At 42.3% G+C, this 21,982-nt stretch overlaps 1 protein-coding gene across 4 annotated transcripts in view; it reads left to right on the forward strand.

Annotated features, from left to right (window-relative positions):
* tmem19 (transmembrane protein 19) overlaps positions 1-14,652 on the forward strand; it is a 33,463-nt gene extending 18,811 nt beyond the window's left edge. For 3 of the 4 annotated variants that reach the window (XM_008110952.3, XM_003221147.4, XM_062982615.1), the window contains exons 4-7: positions 2,516-2,653; positions 9,338-9,589; positions 10,766-10,975; positions 12,305-14,652. In XM_008110952.3, the coding sequence (XP_008109159.1) occupies positions 2,516-2,653; positions 9,338-9,589; positions 10,766-10,975; positions 12,305-12,468 (764 nt within the window). In that variant the 3' untranslated portion in view covers positions 12,469-14,652. The remainder of the gene's footprint in view (positions 1-2,515; positions 2,654-9,337; positions 9,590-10,765; positions 10,976-12,304) is intronic. The other variant, XM_008110953.3, reaches the window with a different exon arrangement.
* The last annotated feature ends 7,330 nt before the right edge of the window (positions 14,653-21,982 follow it).

The following is a 21,982-nucleotide window of genomic DNA, read 5'->3' on the forward strand; positions in this document are numbered from 1 at the left end:
CCCAATTTTGATTTTGCATATATTTTAAAAATATATTGATGGCATACATATCCATCCTTCAGTGGCACATTTTACCGTAAAGGATTTTTTATTTTGATGTTTTTGGTTGATTTTTAAATTAGTATGCAAATACTACAGGGTCTTTATGATAATTATTGTTACAGAGTGCAGGATTCAGTAAAAAATGTTGTAGACATTTTCTAGCCAGAAGTATAACAGTTGCAGGGAAGAGCAAAGAAGGGTTTTCCCCTGTCACTAAGGAAAGTGGTTGTGTTAGATTCTCAACTGTTTATCTCCTGATTGTTTTTCTCTCATCCCCTCACCCAATCTCATGTTGTTAATGCAATTTTACTTTAGCCAACAGGATCATGGTCACAGTTAGCAAACTTAATGCTGTCAGTAGGTTAGTTGTAATATAGAAAGGTGATGAGACATATTCAAAAACAGAGCTTGTTAAACTTTTCCACTTGGGCTGGCTTTGGCCTAATATATATTTTTTGTGACCCCAGGTATATAGGTATACAAAACAGGTATAAAATCAAACTTTTAGTGGTAACAAATTAGCACTTGCAAGGCTTGCTAAACAGGCAAATTTTCCTTTTTTGAAGTACAGCTGAAGTATCTTCTCAGAATCCACTATAAACATTGCACAACATATTGGGGTAAATGGTTAAAATAGCTACTGGGCAATGTTCAGAAAACTTTTACATTGAGCCAAGGAGACCTGATTTGGGGTCAGGAGCCACAGTTTAAGAAGCCGTGATCTAGAACAGCACTACTCAAGAGTCATGGGCCATGGGCCAGTGATGGTCTTGTAGCATACAACCAGATATAATTATGCAAGGCAATTGTTTCAGTTGTTAGACTGAATAACCTGTTATACCTGATCTGTTAGGAAAGCAGAGATTTTGCCAATGGATAAAACAGCAGAGCTTTAGAAGTGTTTTTCTGTGCAAAAATATATACCCTCCCATAAAACAACTTGCTTTATATTCTGCACTTAAGAGACAAAAATGAAGTAGAGTTTGATTAAAAAAAACATATTTGGTTTACTCACAACCTTCATGTGTTCAGCATGTACATGTACAAAACTTATCGGTCCAGTTTGAGACAATTCTCTGTGCCATCTGGCCAAGACGTCTGTCTTATAACAAAACAGCTATCAACAAGTCATATAGTCAAAGGGAAGAGAAAAAGAGAAAGCATGTGATCTGCAACCCCTTTTATAATTTCTCAGAAACAATAAAGGAAGCTGCATACCAGAACATATATACAGGAAACAGTAAGCAACGGGATCATAGATAAACATTACTAGAGAAGGCTCGAAGAAGGTTGTCATTTTCAACAAAATGTTTGATGGCCTTCAACATATAAGTTGCAATCTGCACAAATTTAACATTTATTGTGGCAGGAGAAAAAATTATTGTAGATGAAAGCTGCATGAGAATTAAAACAGAACTATAGGGCAGGTTTACAGGTAGGGTAAGTATATGCCAGTGTAGTTATTGCTGGATTCCCCAACTGTGTAATGGACACAGGAGCCTTTTGTCTGCCTACTACACGATTGTCAAATGGCTCCCACTCACCAAGTATAGGCAGTCCCCAAGTTACAACACCCAACATACAAACAACTCACGGTGAGACAACAGAAAGTGAGAGAAATCTCCCCCTAGAAAGGGAAATTTACTCCTCTAAGAGTTATCACGAAGAAAAGGTATCTCCACTGAAGCTGTATCACCAATCCTTGTTTCCATAACAATTTTTCAAAATCCAATTTTCAAAGGGCAGAAACTGAGGTGAAATCTTTTGAACAGTGGCACAGACAGCAAAAGAAACACCATAGCGATGTTAACTAAAAGCTTATATATACTTGCCTGGAGTTACATGAGAAATCTACCTGTTTCAACTTACACATAAATTCAGCTTAAGAACAAACCTACAGAACCTATCTTGTCCGTAACTTGGGAAAAGAAATGGAATGATTGACTACGAAGGGCACTGCCATTGCATCACAACAGTTAAAAAGCTGTGTTTATATTAGCGTAGAGGCTCAGCAAAATTCATAATAGAAAATTCATGTTGTCCTAGATGCCACTATGGCAAAGACAGAACTAGCAAGAAGGGAGATAGCAGAAATGTGAAAGAAAAAAGAAGAAGAAGAAAAGGAAAGAACTGAAAATTTAGTCTGATAAAAAAGTGAACAAAGTTATTTGATAAATCGTTACATTTACAAAAATGTTGCTGCTTTTCAAATATAATTTAATTATATTTATTGTTTTTGTTGTTCACTTAGAAAATGGTTAGCTCTTTTTAAGTGTTTGCAGAAATTTAAAGATAAGATATTTTTCTCCCATGTGTTCACTATTTTAATTTTATTTTTCTGATAAAAAAGAAAAATTAATTGTGAGAGGAAAGAAGTGATATTGCCTCAGGGATTTTTCTTATACACACTATTTTGATTGCCTTCCAGTCAATTACTGCATGTACTAACATGTCATTTCCCCATCTTTCTCAGGTTTAATAGTTGGATTTATCCTTACAGTTGCAAATTACAGCTTCTTCACTGCCATGCTTATGTTTTTCATCACTTCCTCCAAACTAACCAAGTGGAAAGGAGAAGTAAAGAAGCAAATAGACCCTGAATATAAAGAAGGTAAAGTTTAAAATTAATTTTGAAGATAGCTGACAACTAAAATTGTGATGTAACTGTAGGGAAGTCAAAAGATATGAATAGATTAATCTTTCTCTGCAAACTAGGCTCCAGAAAGCCATTGCAGGCCAGGGTGGGTAGAAGCTAATTTTGTCAGCTTTTCTCTGCCAATAAGCAGATTTCTGCATGTAACCTTAGGGAAGTGTGTTATGCCACCATCTTCATTTTGTTGGGTTACAAGAAATTACCCAAATGAAATATTGAGTAATCAGTGAACAAATAATTTTTCTTCGTGTACTCTGTGAATGCACACTAATGGAGAAGCTGCGCCTGCGCAGGTTCCGACGGAAACTCTTCCAAGCTGAAGTTCAAATTTTGGCGGTAACCACGCCCCCCTTCCCAAGGGGCATATAAGGCAGCCCCAGGCGCGCGCTCCCCAGTTCCTTTTTTTCCGCCGCAAGGTTCACTTCGGACTCTTCGCATGTCTACTACTCGCTTCAAGCGTTGCACGCAGTGTGCTGCTAAGATTCCTGACTCGGACGGCCACGGCAAGTGCCTCTTCTGTCTTGGCGAGGCTCATGTGGTCAGTACCTGCCGTTTCTGCCTAGCTCTCACAGCTCAGGCCAGAAAGAACAGAGCCGCTAGGCTTAGAGCGGCACTTTACGAAAAATCTCTCGCGCCAGAACCGACTCCGTCGACGTCGGGTACGTCGTCGTCTTCAGCCTTAAGAGCCATGTCGGCGCCACCAGCTAAGCCTCCGTCAGCTAAAGCCTCCTCGGTCTCGTCCAGGGCGTCCAAGACCTCCAGAGCCGCTAAGCCGGTCAAGCCACCGTGTACGGTGACGACGGCTACCGTATCGACCCGCTCCGGAAAGGTGGGGCCTTCCTCGACGTCGAGCTCTTTGGCTTCGGTGACCTCGATCTGTTCTCGTATCGGCTCCCCTCCGTCCTCCTCTGCTATCAAGATAGCCTTTAAGAGGGCTCACGAGGAGTCTCGTCGAGCGCAATCTGACTCAGCTGTGGTTCCTCCCACACCTGGCAAGTCCTTGAGGGTTGCATCCAAACAACCGCCGACAAAGAAACGGCTGACTCAGCGCTCCTCTTCCTCGGCCTCCTCAAGGAGAGGCCAGCCATCTTCCTCGGCAACCTCCTCGAGAAGATCCTCTCCAATTGTGCCAGCACAGAGGCCTAGAGATGTTTCTCAATCTCCATTGCACCCCCTGTCTGACGGGGAGCTGCAGGACTCACCCCACCACTCTACCCAAACGGTGGTCAGGGTGCCGTTGCCGGAGCCCCTTGCGCCGCCTCACTCGTCGCGCCAACAGCTTTTCCCTCCCACCTCGACACCGGAGCGTGGCAGACAAACGGCTCGCCTGGCTCGAGCAGCTCAGGCCTCAGCCTCCAAGGATCCTCGGCTCCCAACCCTCTCTTCCCGCGAGGCCATGCCTCCTCCCGAGACTGTGCTTTCTTCTCCCCCTCAGTCCCCCCAAGGGGCTGAGGAGGAAGATGTTGATGTTGACCGCCCAGACTCTGTCCTCTCGGCCTCGGTGGTCTCTCTCGGTCTCGACCTCTCTCCTCCCCACGACGCGTATGAGGCGGACCCGCCTTCTCCTACTGACAATATTCGTGCTTTCTCTGATCAAATGGTCAGAATGGCCGACGCCCTGGGTTTGGAGATCAAGCAGACTTCCAAAGCAGTGTCTGATCCAGTTTTCAAAAGGGTGCAGGCCCAAGCTCCGCCGGCCACGTTACTCCCTTTCCTGCCTTATCTGTTGGACGTTATCCAGGCCTCCTGGAAAACCCCTTCCTCCATTCCTCCGACCTCGAAGAGGATCGAGACTTGGTACCGTACCGACGATGATACCTTGGAATGGCTCAAACACCACCCCGACCCCAACTCCCTGGTCGTTAAGGCCTCCCAATCCTCAGGTCGTCAGTCGAACACTCCGGCCGACAGAGAAGGGAAGCGCTTCGACGCCGTGGGTCGAAAACTTTACTCCGGAGCCCTTTTGCTTTGCCGCATGGCGAACTATGGAGCCTGCATGGGTGCCTACCAGCAGATTATCTGGGAGAAGGCACAACCCTTCTTCGCTAAGATGTCGGACGAAGACCGCTCCGTCCTCACTACCCTCCAACAGGAAGCAGACTCGCTTGCTCACCACCAAATACAAATGGCGAAGCATACAGGTGATACTGCGGGCAAGATGATTGCCCACGCGATATCCATCCGCCGCCACGCCTGGCTCAGGTCTTCGGGCCTCTCCTCATCTTCCAGACAGGTCATTGAAGACCTTCCCTTTGACGCTCTCGGACTATTTAACTCCGGTACTGATGACAAACTCAAGTCTAATCATGACTTTAAAATTCTTGCGTCTAAATGTGGCGACCAACCGCAACCTCAGCGCACCCGCTGGTTCCCGCACCGCTCCCGCCGCTTCCCGCCGCAATCTTTCAGACACCACTCTTTCAGGCGGCCTTCGGGCTCGAATAATCAAACCCATCACCAACCTCGTCGGGGACCTCATCCGCAAAAGCAACGCGGTCGAACCACCCCCGCTCCTCCGCAGGCTAACCGGCGTACCTGACGCCAACCCCTGCCAAAGCTCCTCGCCCGTTACCGATGCAGAGCCCACGCTGCCTCGACCCTCCGGCGCCTTTGCAGACCGCCTAGCCCCCTTCTACAATCACTGGGACTCTATTACTTCAGATGCATGGGTTCTTCGCATTGTCCAAGACGGCTACGCCTTAGAATTCACGGACCTCCCACCTACAGGTCGCATTCTCCACTCAACTCCTTCCCCAGAGATACTGGCCGAAGTCGAGGCGTTACTAGCCAAGGGCGCCATCCGTCCCTCCCCTCCCGAACTGGACCCTTTAAGTTTCTTCTCCAGATACTTTACAGTCCCGAAGAGAGGAGGCGGGCTACGCCCCATTCTGGACTTAAGGGCCCTCAATATATTCATTCGCCCTTCCAAATTCAGGATGGTCTCTATTGCCTCTATCCTCCCGATGCTGCAGCGGGGAGACTACTTTGCCTCCATAGACTTACGAGACGCCTACTTCCACGTGGCGATACGGGAGACGCACAGACGCTTCCTCTGTTTCAAAGTGCTCGACCAAACCTACCAATTTACCGTTTTACCCTTCGGGCTCGTTACGGCCCCGAGGGTCTTTACCAAGGTCGTCGCCGCCGTAGCGGCCCACCTAAGGCTACATGGCATCACGGTCTTTCCTTATCTGGACGACTGGCTTCTCGTCGGGCCCGATCCGGTTCTTCTCGAAAACCACGTTTCCTTCACGCTGCGTCTTCTAAAATCTCTCGGCCTCCAACTCAACTCCGAGAAATCAAATCTCTCCCCGTCAACCCGAATCCGGTTCATCGGGGCCCTCTTCGACTCCGTCACAGAGACTGTTTCACTTCCGTTCGACAGATTCCTAGCTCTCCGCCACCACATCGCCCTTTGTCGATCTGCCCGGAGAGTCAGAGCCCGTGCCATCCAAGTCCTTCTGGGCCACATGGCCTCCACGGTTCTCACGACCCCGTTTGCCAGGCTGCGCCTTCGGGTCCTACAAAGGTGGTTTGTAGACACTTTCAAGCCGTCCTACCACCACAACTCCAGATACCTGTCGATACCGATGTTCGTCCGCCAGTCCCTCTCCTGGTGGACGTCTCACCAAAACGTGTGCAGGGGCCTCCCATTTCATCCAGCCCCGCCGTCGCTAACCATAACCACGGACTCCTCCACTTACGCTTGGGGAGCCCACATGAACGGTCTAACGGTTCAAGATCTTTGGTCCCCATCAGAGAGGGCCAACCACATAAACTTTCTCGAGCTTCTCGCCATTCTCAAAGCCCTGAAAGCATTCTCCCGCCTCATCCGTCACAAGTCCATTCTCATTCAATCGGACAACCTCGTAGCAGTATTCTACATCAACAAACAGGGCGGTACGGGTTCGAGGAAACTGATGCTCCTCTCCTCCCGTCTCTGGGTTTGGTGCATAGCCCACGATATACAGGTCTCTGCAATCCACCTGCCGGGCGCCCAAAACGGCCTAGCAGATGCCCTCAGCAGGATGACATCTTCCTCCCACGAGTGGAAGCTCGATCCCGAGATCCTCGACGGTCTGTTCCTCCACTGGGGATGCCCTACTCTGGATCTCTTCGCGTCTCCCCACAACGCTCAGCTACCCCGCTACGGGGCGAGACTTCCCCCGAACTCCTTCCCCGGCTGTCTAGGGGATGCCTTTCTGCTGGACTGGTCGGCGGAGATGCTTTATCTTTTTCCACCGATTCCTCTCATACCGAAAGTCCTCGAAAGACTTCTCTCGATCTCGGTCACAGCGATTCTCATAGCTCCGGCCTGGCCCCGCCAACCGTGGTATCCGGCCCTTCTTCGTCTCTCCAGAGGAACGTTTCGCCCTCTGCCTCCCTCGCCGCACCTTCTCTCAAGGGAGGACGGCAAAATCCTTCACCCGGACCTCCCCTCCCTTCATCTCACTGCATGGAGGATTCTTACCTAGCCTCCCTTCCGCAGAGCCTGCAAGACGTCCTTCGGGCAGCCCATAAGCCGTCTACTACCAAGGCTTATTCATATAAACTCTCTCGTTTTCACGCTTTTCTTCGATCCCGTAACGTCGACACCTTTCCGACCTCGGTATCGGTGGTCCTCGACTTCTTCATGACTCTCGTCGAGAAGAAACTCTCTCTCGCTTCTATTAAAGCTTATCTCGCAGCTCTTTCCTGGTCTTTTCAACGCCACGGTCAGCCATCTCTCTTTTCTCATCACTTGATCAAAACCTTTCTCCGAGGCTACAATAACATCTGCCCGCCGTCGCTACCACCTACGCCGGGCTGGAATCTCGAACTTGTACTTTCTCAACTCACTTCTGCTCCCTTCGAACCGCTTGCCTCGACCGATCTCCGTCTGCTCTCCTGGAAGTTGGCCTTTCTAGTGGCGATCACGTCGGCACGACGGCCATCCGAGCTTGCTGCTCTCAGGGTCGACGAGCCTTATCTACGCTTTCACCATGACCGCGCTGTTCTTCGCCCGGACATTACCTTTCTCCCTAAGGTGGTGTCAGCTTTCCACCTCAATCAAGACATTGTCCTACCAGCTTTCTTCTCTAACCCCTCCTCTCCTCTAGAACAAAAACTGCACCTTCTCGACGTTCGAAGGGCACTTCTCTTCTACAGAGACCTTACCAAGGACATCCGTAAGACACAAAGACTCTTTGTCGCTTATGCCCAGGACAAGTTGGGTAATCCCATCTCTTCCCAAAGACTGTCCCACTGGATTGCTCAGGCCATTGAGTTGGCCTACGAACTAGCCAAGCGTCCTCCTCCTCCATCCATCCGCCCGAGGTCGACTAGGGGCCTCTCGGCTTCAACCGCCTTCCTTAGGGGTATTCCGCTTGACTCCATATGTAAAGCGGCTATCTGGTCAAACCCTCTTACGTTTGTTTCTCACTACAGGCTGGACAATAAAGCCTTAAAGGACTCGGCCTTTGCAAGATCAGTACTCTCATCTTGCCTCTCCTGACTCTCGAACATTTTTCTCCTTATATTCACCCGCAGGTGACTCTCTATACCTCTCCTTCAAGTTTTCGGCCGGTCGTTTTTTCCCCATACCTACCTCTAGGGATGTGTTCTCCCTGATTGTGTTGAGCAGTTGCTCTATTACCTGGTACCGCCTTATTGATCCAGGCGGATATGATGTGTCTGTCCCTCTCCCCCCTGGGAGAGCGTTTATATGCACTATGCAATTGAATGGTTTTTTTCTACCATGTTTATTGGAAAATTTCTATGTTATGTTTTCCTCTTCTACTATGCTCATGTTTGCATTGCACTGGTCCTTTCGGACAATTGATTGCACTGGTCTCTTGAGACTGTTATCTCATTATGTCCTAATAAATATGTGTTTGGACATTCACTAAATTGTTGAGTTTTGCCTTGTCCCACCATCCGGGACCTTAGCGTGTCAGTCTCCATTAGTGTGCATTCACAGAGTACACGAAGAAAAAGGACAGGTTGCTCACCTGTAACCATGTTTCTTCGAGTGTACTCTGTGAATTCACACAAACCCGCCCTTCCTTCCCCTCTGGCAAACCTCTCCCTTTCTCGTTGCCTTGGCGGCGTAGGAACTGGGGAGCGCGCGCCTGGGGCTGCCTTATATGCCCCTTGGGAAGGGGGGCGTGGTTACCGCCAAAATTTGAACTTCAGCTTGGAAGAGTTTCCGTCGGAACCTGCGCAGGCGCAGCTTCTCCATTAGTGTGAATTCACAGAGTACACTCGAAGAAACATGGTTACAGGTGAGCAACCTGTCCTTAGTTATTGTCTTTGCTTTTAATTAATATGAAAAGCAGCAATGATTTTAAATACATAATTGAGAATTAACATGGTATTGGATTGAGACCTGAGAGATCCTAGTCTCCACACTGCCATAGAATTTACTATTTGACTTTGGATCAGTTTCTTATTTGTCAGCTTTCACAACAGAACCCATGTTTTTATTGTGAAGAAAACAAGTCAAAAGGAGGAATATATTTCACTTTAAGATCACCAGAAAAAACAATAGATAGAAGTGGAACTAATTTTCAGTTTTTAATTCTAGCCTTGATTATTTTACCACTTGTTTTCAGTTGGTACTACTTAGGATCTATACCTTCTGATTTCCCTTTCTGTACATAGGTGGACAGAGAAACTGGGTGCAAGTGTTCTGCAATGGTGGTGTACCTGCAGAATTAGCTCTGCTGTACATGATTGAAAATGGACCAGGTGAAATTCCAGTAGACTTTTCTAAACAGTATACTGCATCCTGGATGTGTCTGTCCCTCTTGGGGGCTTTGGCCTGCTGCGCTGGAGACACATGGGCTTCAGAAATCGGCACTGTCATGAATCAGGAACCCCGGCTGATCACAACCTGGAAAAAGGTTCCAGTAGGTAAGACTGAACTTTTTATTTTCTCAGCCAAAGTTAGACAGCCTGTTAAACCCATTTCTGTAATTTCAGATACTGAGAAGATGAACATTAAATGCAGCTCACATTCCCTTGGCAATGTTAGTCATGTGCATGGTATTTTTTCCATTTGTTCAATTCTTGTTTCCGTTTCTTACCATCCATTTGGATGGCACGAAAAGGAAAGACACACCACCCCCCCCCCGGAACAAGAATGCAATCAAAACGAAAGGCAAGCAGGAGCTCCAAGCCTGCTTTTCAGATTGATTGCCTTGAGGTCCTACAGCCCAGTGCTGAGTAAGGAGCGCACCTTACTCACCAATCGGTTGCAGACCCTGCGATGCCCGGGTGCATAGGCCCAAAGCCTGCATCTGTAGACCTGGGCACTTTGGGCCTATGGGTCAAGTCTCTCCCCCCCCCCAATAATAGGCCAAAATAAATGGATCTTTCGGCCCAGAAAACAAAAATGAAATTTCTGACCTCCCGATTTTGGGACACGAAACAGATCAAGGTAAGTCCCGAATGCACATGACTAAGCAATGTACAGTTGTGACATTCAGTCATCTGAATCCCAGTGTTTGAACCAATGGTATAAATCAGGCATGGGCAAACTTCGGCCCTCCAGGTGTTTTGAACTTCAACTCCCACAATTCCTAACAGCCAGTAGACTGTTAGGAGTTGTGGGAGTTGAAGTCTGAAACACCCGGAGGGTCGAAAATTTGTCTATGCCTGATCTAAATCCACCTTGACACTGATAGAGGAAAAGATTTCATTAGTATGTCTACATTATATTTAGAACTTGCAGTCAATTGCTTTATTGATGCCTAACCTTTTTTGCAACTTGTAGTGAAAAACATACAAAAAAATTTAAACTTAAAATCAAAACCACTTAAAACATTAAAAGCATAAAGTAAAAGAAGTACAGTGCACTAAAACAGAAAGATCTTACTTGTAAATAATATTGAGATTCTTGTTTGCTTCTGCTGTTTTCAGAAAGGTAAGCAATTAATTTGTCTTCTTTTTACAGCACAAGAAGATTTTTTTCCTTTGTTGCTGAAATATGATGAATATACATTTAATTTTCCTTCAGTTCTGCTGATTGCATGTTCTGAAATGCTTATTAATATGCCAGTTCTGATGGATTTTAAAACTTTGTTTTAGGTACCAATGGCGGTGTTAGTTTAATAGGCCTGATCTCCAGTCTGCTTGGCGGCACATTTGTAGGTTTGGCTTATTTCATCTCCCAGTTAATTTTTGTCAATGACCTGGATATTTCTGCACCACAGTGGCCCATTATTGTGTTTGGTGGACTCGCTGGTTTACTAGGTTCTATCATTGATTCTTATTTAGGAGCAACAATGCAATACAGTGGTAAGTAGTGTTTTCTTTAAAAAATAAAGTTTTGTATAAAATATTATAACTTCCTTAAAATTTGAAGCTATCAACAACTTCAAGGATTTATGTATTTCTGGTCCTTTGGAATTCCTTGCATTTTGGCTTACATTTTTGCACCATAAAGATTTGAAGTTGAATTTAGGTAATGGTAATAAGCAATGTTGAAAAGATATCTGGTTAGATGCAGTAATATAGTTGAAATAACACAGTTCACAGTAACACAGTTCTCATTATCTGAAACAGGACTGGAAAATGCTATGCAAATAATCTGGTTTAGCCAACAGAAATAGAAACGTAAGCAATTAAATAGTTATTCTCAAGTAGGCTGAAGGAGCAATCCATCACCTGATAGAGGCAAGAGTCCCCAAAATTGTAATCCCTTGATTAGAAAACAATCTCTCATCCAGTTTCTCATTCTCATTTCTCTTTAATTTCCTAGGCTTAACATCATTGGTAGTCCTGTCTGTGTTACCCATCATTTTACTGCTGTTACTGATAAACTAGTGTGCGGGACTTTCAAAGTTCTGAATTTTTCGTATTAAATCATGACCAGCTGCATAGGGTTGTGGATAGTTCTTCAAATAATCTGGATCTAAAGCGTTTAGCAGTTTAGAAATCTTGCATCAGACATATCTGAGACCAGTGCAGTTGAAAGTAATATAATCTGACCATTTAATTTAATATAATTGAAGTAATATAATCTGACCATTTAATTTAAGCAGTTGCATTCTGTACCAATTTAAATTTCTCAGTCATTTTCAAAGGCTGTCTCAAGTAGAACACATTATAGTAGTCCATTTTGAATATAACTGGGGTGTGCAGAGTTCAGCCATGATCTCTTCTCAGTAGATAAACTTCCTGAACTTTAATAACTGCTGCTATTAAAGACATTTTGCAATATTTGCACTGTGTGTACTTTCACAGTGAGAAATGAGTTCAGAAGGACTGTCAACATGACATGCAGGGATAAACTTCTTTCCTCACCCTAAATATTATTATTTATTCTCCCAAAAGGAAAAACATTTTGGTGGCAGAAGGCCTTGTCAGACATTTTTAGATTCACTGTGTTCAATAGGACTTTTTACCAAATAAATGGATAAAGAATACAAACTTAAATTTTGCATAAAACTGGAGTTACAGCCTGTTGATGAAAAGGATCAAAATTGAACTGCAGCATTAAATGAATTTCTTGGCTCCACTAGTTCTCAGTTTATATAGATACTTAATGACATCATATTTCATTGTTGGTGGAAAATATACTTCCTGAGTAATTGATTTTAAAGTTTTATTTTCTTCCTTTCACAGGTTTTGACACTCGTACAGGAATGGTTGTCAACCATCCGACCAAAAGCGCAAAGCACATATCTGGAAAACCTATCCTGGATAATAATGCAGTGAATCTCTTCTCCTCTGTAGTCATTGCTTTGTTGCTGCCTGGAGCAGCATGGGGATTTTGGCCAAGAGGTTGAAGTTGATGTATTGACTCCTATATGTTTTATTCAAAGAAGCTGTGATTTACAAGGTTTTTCACAAGGCACTTTTATAACACTGGGCTCGACTTTTTCCTGCAACACTTCTGGAGGAATGAGGAGTCCTCAGATAATTATTCCTGCGGTGTTTGCAGATATTCTAAGCAAAGTGGAGTGAACGAAGGAGTACTGATTTGATGCCACTTCTTTTGTGTTGGAGTACTGCTCTTGCTTGAGTGATTACTACTTTGCCGGTTATGATTTTGTCTTAGCTCATTCCCCACAGTCTGGCAGGCGAGGAAATAAGAAACTAGGGGAAACGGTTAACTCCTGACAGAGTACTGCTGTATTCGTGAAGTAAAGCAATTGATCTTAACCTTTTACAAATCTTTTAAAATGTTTGTTGGATGTGGTAGGCACACTTTGGGAATTTGTCTGCTTTTGCTGTTTTGGTGAAAGCGGAAACACAGTAAGTGTCAGTTGAATAAAATTGAAATATTTTAGGGTTTTTGGTTCTTTGTGAGGAGTACATTGGCAGAAAAATGGCTCTTGTAAGCATGTGTGCTATTGTTAGCAGTGCCACGCAATCTTATAATAATATTACTGGTGTCCAGAATTTAGATATTTAATTTATTTAATTTAAAATCTGATATTTAGAATATTTGTTTTGGCCAGTGCCTGTAGTTGATGGTTTTATCCTGGCCATATTAAAACAATATTCTTTGCGTTCATTCCAAGTACATTTATGTTGTTTATGAAAAGAGTTGCTGAGGTGTTTTTAAAAAACTAATGGTCAAGATGAGTTGCAAATTCATTTTGGTCTGCAAGAAAAACAGGTATTTCTTGATCACATGAATTCTACAATGTAAAAGTGTTTTTCTGGGTTTACATAAGAAACAAAGATGATTTGGACTAAAAGTTATACAATACTTCAATATAAGTGAATGCAGTATATGAGTTCTTTTGTGAAATAAACCTTCAAGTAGTACACTTGTATATCTGTAAGCTTACTTTCAGACACAGTAAAAATGCTTTATTATACTTTTCGTTCATCTGGTTTGCAAATAGTTCTATATTCCGTTATCTTACATTTGTGATTTGACTGCGGTTTTCTATAAACCAAGTATGCAAACACATCGATTATGGCATTCAGTATTGAGGAAGCAGAGACTGCAAAGAGGGTTTGTCCGTAGTTTGCTTTGAAGTCGAAGTTTGTATGGATGCTGTCTATATCTTCAAAAAGCAGTTCTTTCTAAGAGATCCCACTTGTCAATCAGTGCAAGTCATTTTACTAAGGTGAAAAGGTATATTGCACAGTACTTTTTAATCTTCATCAGGAACATACTGAATGCCTTGAAATGTATTATTCCATGTGACAGACCCATGGTTTGTGTGAGACATTCAAAGTAAAGAAATTTCAAAAAACATGGGGAGTGTGCAGACAATAGACGGTATATCATCCCCAGCTGTTATTGATGTTTAGCAGCACCCCCAAGATTTTGGGGTGTGAAAGATAAAATTCCACATCCTCCAGACAATTCTAGGGTTAAGAGAGGCCTTTTTCCACACAGGAAGAAAAACAAATCAACATCCCCATATATTTCCTGGTTATGAAAGCCCTGTCCTAGGCTCAAAATAGCCCTGGAAGGCATAAACACAGTAAAAGGGAGATGGGAGAGCATTTTTAGCAAAAATTATATGCTCTAATCCCTGGAAGTTTCTTAAGCGTAGTATGGATATTGTTACACTTGATAGAAGAAAGTGAATAAAACATTCGAAAGCAATATTTTCATTGCAACTAGTATAGCTTGTCTGAAAAGTAGGTTCCTCCTGAGAAGATGGGAAAAGAATGAAAATGTGAAATAAGAAAGAGCTTAGGAGACAAGAAGAAACTGATGAAACAGGAAAGGTGCAGGCAGAGGGTAGTCTCTAAAAGCACATGATGAGATAGAGAAAGTGTGAAGGTAAAAGCAAGTTATAAAGGTGAGTATATAAAGATTGAAAGATTAAATGTTAAAAGGGAACTTTTACATTATATACAAGATAAATACACTGGAATATTTTCTTTTATGTCTATGTCCTTATAATAAATGAGTAATGCCTATGTGTACTGAGTATATATAGCATTTCTTATCCAAATGGGATCTTGAATAGTTTTGTCTAATAAATCTGACTTCAAAATGATGTCCATATCTTTTCATTGTTCAACTATAACAAGCAGAACTGATTTCTAGAGAAATGGGACCTTGAAAATTGCTCACACATACGTAAAGGTAAAGATTTCCCCCTGAAATTAAGTCTAGTCCTGTCCAACTCTGGGGGTTGGTGTTCATGTCCATTTCTAAGCCGAAGAGTCGGTGTTGTCCGTAGACGCCTCCAAGGTCATGTGGCTGGCATGACTGCGTGGAGCGCCGTTACCTTCCCTAGTACGTGGGGGGGAGGGGGGGCGGAATCCTACCCGGCCCCATCGGTGACCCTTATAAATTACATTATTAAAATGCGGGTGGGTGGCTCTGGAAAAAGGGATAAAGAGAAGCATGGGGAGCACACTTTACTGATCCCGCCCACAAGTCCCGGATGGGGACTATTTTCTCTCATTTCACCAGAAGGAAGCAAAGCCTTTGCCGGCCCTCATGTTGCGGGGTGGGGAGGAATTTTCTCCAACCAGTGAAATAACAAGAAAACACAACTGTGTGGGTTAACTATGGGCAACTTTTATTATATGTTACCAATCAATCTGTGTAATCTACCAACTGATTCAAGGGCATGAACATGAACTTGAACTGAAGGTGAGAAAGGAATTCAAATAAATATAGCTCCAGGATGTACATATTAAAGAGCAGATGTGCCCCCATTTTTTGAAAAATGTCTGTCTTAAGAGGAACTAAGATATGGGCATACCATGTTGTGTAATTGTCTATCATTGCCTGCAGATAATAACACTGACTTTCTATAGTCTTGCAATGTTCTCCAGTCAAACTGGCTTTTCAGGTTTCTGTAACATTTTGAGAAGTATCAGAGGAGAAAGCCAGACATTGCTTCCAGCTGCAACAGACATCTACATTATTTTATGCCAGCTGTGGATACTGTAGTTCTACAGAAGAAAGAACTGTCCTCTGCCCTCTAATTACTAGAATATATTTGGAAGAGCATATAGGTTTATATTTCTTGGCACCTTAACTTGTCTTTAAAATGCTTTGAGACTGACTGTTCCTAGTAATACTACTCTGACACTACAGTTTTGCTCTTCAAAAGAAAATGACTACACAAGAAACTGCTTGAGAACCAGTCTGGCGAAATTTCACCTAACCTATTCGTTTTGCAGAGATGTCCCTGCCTTCCGTATTATGTCTATGCAATTACCAAGTTACCTATGCTGGATCAAGACTACAGCTGCTGCATAATTAAAGAAGTAATCATCCATTCTAGAAATTGCAATCCTGCTATTCTGAGAATGGAATAAAATTCAAATAATCACTTTATTACACTTGGTATGGAAAGCTGGAAAATGTATGTCTGAACTCAGGCTCATGTGTGCTTGTTTTCTTTTTTAAATTTATTTATTTCACTGTGGGTAGGCTCTGCTATCCATTTGGTAAGAAAGATGGTGTAGATTAGCCTTCCTTGCCCCATAATCCTATAACATTCACCATCTTCAGCCTGGGAAGTGGCCTGCTGAATATAAGCGATAGAAGTTGTAATCTAATGTTCAGCGGCAACCAAATAAGGAAAAGAAGATAAAAGGTTGATTTTCTGTCAAATGGCCAGCATTTTCTTTGATATCGTTTTAAAAAAGGCAAGTTTACACTTCTCTTCTGATATGGCACAGCTGAGATCTTTAACTGAGGTAATACAGTATATTGCCACTATGTCCTTGAAGAATCACATAATTACTTAGGTATCGTTTCTTTTAACTGACCACATGGGAATAAGTTTGCAGCTGGTATGAAGTCATGCTATGCCAAAATGGAACAATCTGTGGAGGCGGAGGATGCGGATAATCAGCTTGCTTTCTAAAGCAGAGAGGCAGATGAGTCTTTCATAGAGAAGTTAAAAGTCTGAACAAAAGAAAATAGTTTAAGGGTGGGTTTTTTGGTCTCAAGTTCCCACTCTCTACATAGTACAAGTTTTATCCAACTAGGGCATCTTTGTAGTTGTGTCTTTATGTCCCTTGTGTGAATGGAAAGGTTGCAAACCAATGTTGGACAGCCTTTGGTCCTCCAGTTTTTGCCCGACTACCATCTTCCCCTAACATTGGGCATGCTGTCTGGAGCTGTTGAGATAGGGTTCCAGCAGTGCCAGAAATGTCATAAATATGCCTATATGTTCCCATCCTGTACATTATGGGTGGACAGAAAAGTGCGATGGGAGGGAACTCATTGTAATGTCCAGTTTGCTATGTGATAGACCTATACTTTTCCTCAGTGCTTTTTGGAAAGGCAAAATCTCCCTCAAAAAAATCTAAGGCCTTGGGGGAGGTTTCAGGTTTATCTGATCAGATTTAAATTTACATTTCACTTTTACAAGTGATTTTTAAAACAGTGATTACTGGAGTACGCTGCTGGGAAGAGTAGAGTACTTGAAAATTACTGCTTGCTTCCCCCCTTCTGCCAGTGAGATTCTTCCATTGGATCAATAATTTTCCATGGATAGAAGGAACTAATTCCACCTAATATTCATAGACAAGAAATACAAATACCCCCTTCAAGGAGACAATATATAGAAGTGGAGTAGAGGTTGGAGTAGGCAGCATCAGAACTGCCAGCTCAGGAACAGTGATCTTTCTAGTTCAGTGGCAGCTGTACCTCTCAGTCAGTCCTCTTGTGGAGAAAACATACTGATGGTACATAATTTGGCCAGATGTGGAGAACATGGAGCTCTCTGTTTTGAACCAACTCCCAGAATACCCAGCCAACATGGTCAGTAATAACAAATTACAGGAATTCTAGTCCCAAATATCTGGTTGACAGAAGATCACCACTCCTATGCAGGCATTTCCAAGAATTAGGATTTAGTTTTACATGTATATTATGCTATTTTTACAATGTCTTTCCAAAACTTCATGTACAGATATTGTAAATTTTATAATGCACTGTTAGAAACTCTCACTAATCCAGATGACTGCAGAGGCTGAATTTGGCAGCCCACCTGAGATAAATTTATTGTATATATTCATTCTATCTATGTGCCTCCTTTCTCCAGGAGTAGCTCACAAAAAAGAATCAGCTAATACTTAATACATTTTAAATGAAAAATCTTGGTATGTTTTAGGTCTGTGCTGTCTATCTGGAATGGTCTGGCTAAGGCAGGAGCAAATTGGCGAGCTATCATATTTGGCTGCTGATGTGGTGGGTTGAATGGAAGTTGGAAGAGTTATTTTTTTAGCTGGCAACCCTGATAATCCTTCAGTCAGTAGAGCCATCTCCATCTGGGAATTGCAGTCAAAAAGGAACTATTCCATACTTGGTTTCACTAGCCAGTTCACACGTTTTGTGTCTGTCTGGCTCATTACTTTCTCTCCTTCCCTCCCTTGCTTTCATGCTGTTTTCTCTGCACACCTGCTATAGCTTCTGAAAGAATAAAGAACACCCACCCAAAACACTGAGAAGAGAAAAGGGAGGCCAGAGATAGCTCCAAGGCAAAGAACTCTCCCAAGGAGCACCAACTGTTCTCTTCTTTCTCTATCCTTCCTCTGCCAAGGCCACGGATTTACTCCTTCCCGTCTGTGAAACACTGATAAAATCACAGCAGAGAGCCTTTGTCTGTTGGCAACACTTTTAGTACAAACTCCTTTCCTGCTGTGAAACCAAAATCTTTTTAAGAAGCAGTGACTGAGCCTGAAAACTGCAAGAAATTTGTTCTTACTGACTTGGATTTTCCAGCAAAATAAATCTAAGCATAGTTTGGCAGCTGCTCAGAAAAGATCACTCTCAAAATCATGTCTTCAGAACAGAACAAAATACACCTTTCTTATGACACCATTGGGAAATACTGCTAGTGAAAGTTGACTTTAATTCTTTCAGAAGCACCAAGTTAAAATGTGGCAGTTTTCAGTTTTAAAATACTTATTGGTAAGAGTTGTATATTTGTGTTTGTTTTAAAATAATAAGAATGGGGCTGGAAACAACAATCAGTTTTGAAATTACATTTTGAGGTCCTCTCAGCTTTCCAAAAGTGAAGATTAAATGACACAGTAGAGCCTACCTTCCTTCATGTATAAAAGCAAATCTCCAACATTTTATCTCTAGCTTTGCAAAGTAACAGACTCCAAGGTAATGCGATATGGGTGAATTAGTGTGTGACAATTGAAATAGCTGGCATCATTCTCAGTGGCTGTGGGTCAGATGAGGCTCCAAAGTGGACACAAGGTACAGTCCTAGGCATACTGAGATATTAGGCCCAAAGAGATTGGTAAGATTCACTAAATGTGCACTTGTGTTTATCAGTAATATTTCATAAACAAACGTCCCGCAGTTAGCTCAAGATGCTAGACATGGATATATTTCACAGAACAACCCTATAAGGTTAGTCAGGCTGAGACAGCCATTCTATCTTGTTTCAATTCAGCTCCAGGCTACTGGTTTTCATCCAGCCAATTACTTGCTAAAGACACTGGGTTCAGCATCTGTACAGATTAACTTCAAGGAGAAATATGTAGAGTCAGCACTCATCTGCTCATTGGTGGCTCCTCATTCCATATCCCTTGATGACTTCATCTAAATGACAAAAATCCCTGAGAAGATAACATATTTTCCAGCAAGACGCTATTCTGCATTTTTTTTTGCTGGAGTTGTAGTAGCTCATTAATGGTAAAACATATCCAGCTTATTTATTACTTGAAACTTTATTGCTGTTAATCCAAGCACATTTATATTGTAAGCTGCCTTGAATATTTTGCAGTAGGAAGTCAGAGAAGGAATATTTGAAATAAAGAAGTTTCAGTATCTTTAAAATGTTTTTAAATTGTACAAATACTCCCAAGGACAAACTGGCTGAGAGTGACCATGATTCCATCTTTTTATTGCATCAGATGTCATAATTTAAATCAAGCAAGCTTCAGGATTATATCTATGAAGTATTCGGATACTTTTGGAAGTATTGATGCAGTGCCTATTCTCATGAATGTAATGCTTACTTGAAGTGTCATGTGAGATTTCGTTGCAGCAATGTGATTCATCAGCCTTGCCAGCACTGGCATTAATCCTTGCTGACTGGCAAGGGGTTTGCCTAGGATTATCTTTAATTTTGACAATTGATGGAATATGAGGTTTATTCACGTACAGCTACAAGTGAACCATTTAAGTCAAATGTCTTTGCTGACTATATGCTTCATATATTCTCATCTGTTATCATATATCAGTTGGAAATCCTCTGTATGATATTTGGAAGCAAGTCAACAGAGAAGCATAACTCCATTGTGTATAGAAGAAGATGAAAAGCCCTCCTCCATCCCAACTGCCATGGCTGTGTCTTGGAATGAGGGAACTACTATATAAGATGATTATGAAGATGATGATGATGATGATGATGATGACACGATGAAGAGGAAGAAGTAGCAGCTGTAGTCTCAGCAACTCTAGGGAGAAAAGCCTAGAATAGCAGTTACTAGAAGTCCTGGAACTTACAGTCTAACTAGACCTGAAGGGGTAAATGAATGCCATCCAGTGTTATATGTCTTTGCAGAGAGGATGTCAGATTCTTAATTTTCTTTCTTTTGTGCCTGATTCAGACAAAGACAGATTTCTATGATGTATATTTGAAGTAAAGGAAACATGTTCTCCTTTGCAGCTTTATAGGTGAAGGTATAGGTCATTGGTAGAAAACAAAGATGATCTCAGGTTTTATTTCTGACATCTCCAGCTGAAAAGATCAGGGTGCAGTTGATGTTATAGATCTCTATACCCAACAGAATCACTGCCTTTCAAGAGTTAATAGCACCAAACAAGACAAAAAAATAGGATTCTTCAACTGATGAATCACATATTATCAAAATAAAATTTAAAGGAGTTATTCCAAGGTGCTGAAGTATCTTTCTAAAACATGTTCAGCACTTTGGAAAGTCTCCTTAAAGCCATACAAAACGTGGACCAGATGTTCTAGCCAACTGATATCAGTTGCTACTTGGAAACTAATGTACTGTAGGTCTGCCCTTATTGAATCGAAAAAAGAAAAATGAAGATTCCACACTATTTCATTCTTTGGAAACAGCTCTTGGAATCCTCTGTGGCTGATTTTCAAAAAGTAATTTTCCGAATTCCTGAATTCCATAATGGAATTTTATGCTGAAATGAGATATCACTACAGTAGAGTTTCCCTTATCCAACACTCAGTCAATGTTTTCAATATATCATGATATTTTGGTGCTAAATTCATAAATACAGTAATTACTACATAGCATTAATGTGTAATGAACTACTTTTTCTGTCAAATTTGTTGTATAACATGATGTTTTGGTGCTTAATTTGTAAAATCATAACCTATTTTGATGTTTAATAGGCTTTTTCTTAATCTCTCCTTATTATCCAACATATTCACTTATCCAACATTCTACCGGCCCGTTTATGTTGGATAAGTGAGACTCTACTGTATTTCACATGTTTTAATCTAAGCCCTATCGTTCACTGGAAACAAGATCCAGTGAGACAATTATTTTATTGCATTGCTATAAATAGGCCTGTTCCATCAAACCAAGCAAGAATTGCTGGCTTTGCTGTAACAGGCCTGAACCAATTTGAGTCCTTGTCTAGGGCTCCATCAAATATTTTTAAATGTGTAATGACATATGTGCCATAATAATTCAGAGGGGACTGCCATCTACAGGTTTTTTCATGTAATATCTGGAAGGCATGGTGTTGGAAGCCCAATACGTATATGCAATGTAATGCCCCCCCCCCCCCCGCAAAAGCACAGCAGATTTTTTAAAAGTGTCCCCTTTACATAATACCTTATCTAGGCTGTTTAGTTGTCCGCATGAGGGTGTAAACTAGGCCCTAAATGTGTAGGGTTTTTGTCTGTTGTCAGAAATGTGTGTACATTAAATGCATTAATGTTTCAGTCCTCTATTCACAAAGAGTAAGTTCGATGAAGTTATTTCTGAGGAGATATGTGGGGTTTTTTTTATCATGTCAGAAGCGACTTGTGAACATACTGCAAATTGCTTCTGGTGTGAGAGAATTGGCAGTCTACAGAGACATTACCCAGGGGATGCCCGGATGTGTTAGATGGGAGGATTCTCTCATGTCTTCGCAAGCGAGAGCTGACAGAGGGGAGCTCACCCCATCTCGTGGATTTGAACCAGCAACCTTCAGGTCAGCAACCCAACCTTCAGATCAGCAGTTCAGCCGGCACAAGGGTTTAACCCATTACTCCACTGCGAGTCATGTGGTACGTGTAATTTATATGTGTAGGATTTAACAATTGATTGCTCAGGAAAACTATGATCAAAACAAGGTCAATCTCCTTTTTGATAAAGACAAATGTTAATTTCTCACAAATTAAAATTAATTTCCACAAA

The sequence above is a fragment of the Anolis carolinensis genome, chromosome 5, assembly GCF_035594765.1.
Source record: "Anolis carolinensis isolate JA03-04 chromosome 5, rAnoCar3.1.pri, whole genome shotgun sequence".
In the NCBI taxonomy this organism is placed as follows: domain Eukaryota; kingdom Metazoa; phylum Chordata; class Lepidosauria; order Squamata; family Dactyloidae; genus Anolis; species Anolis carolinensis.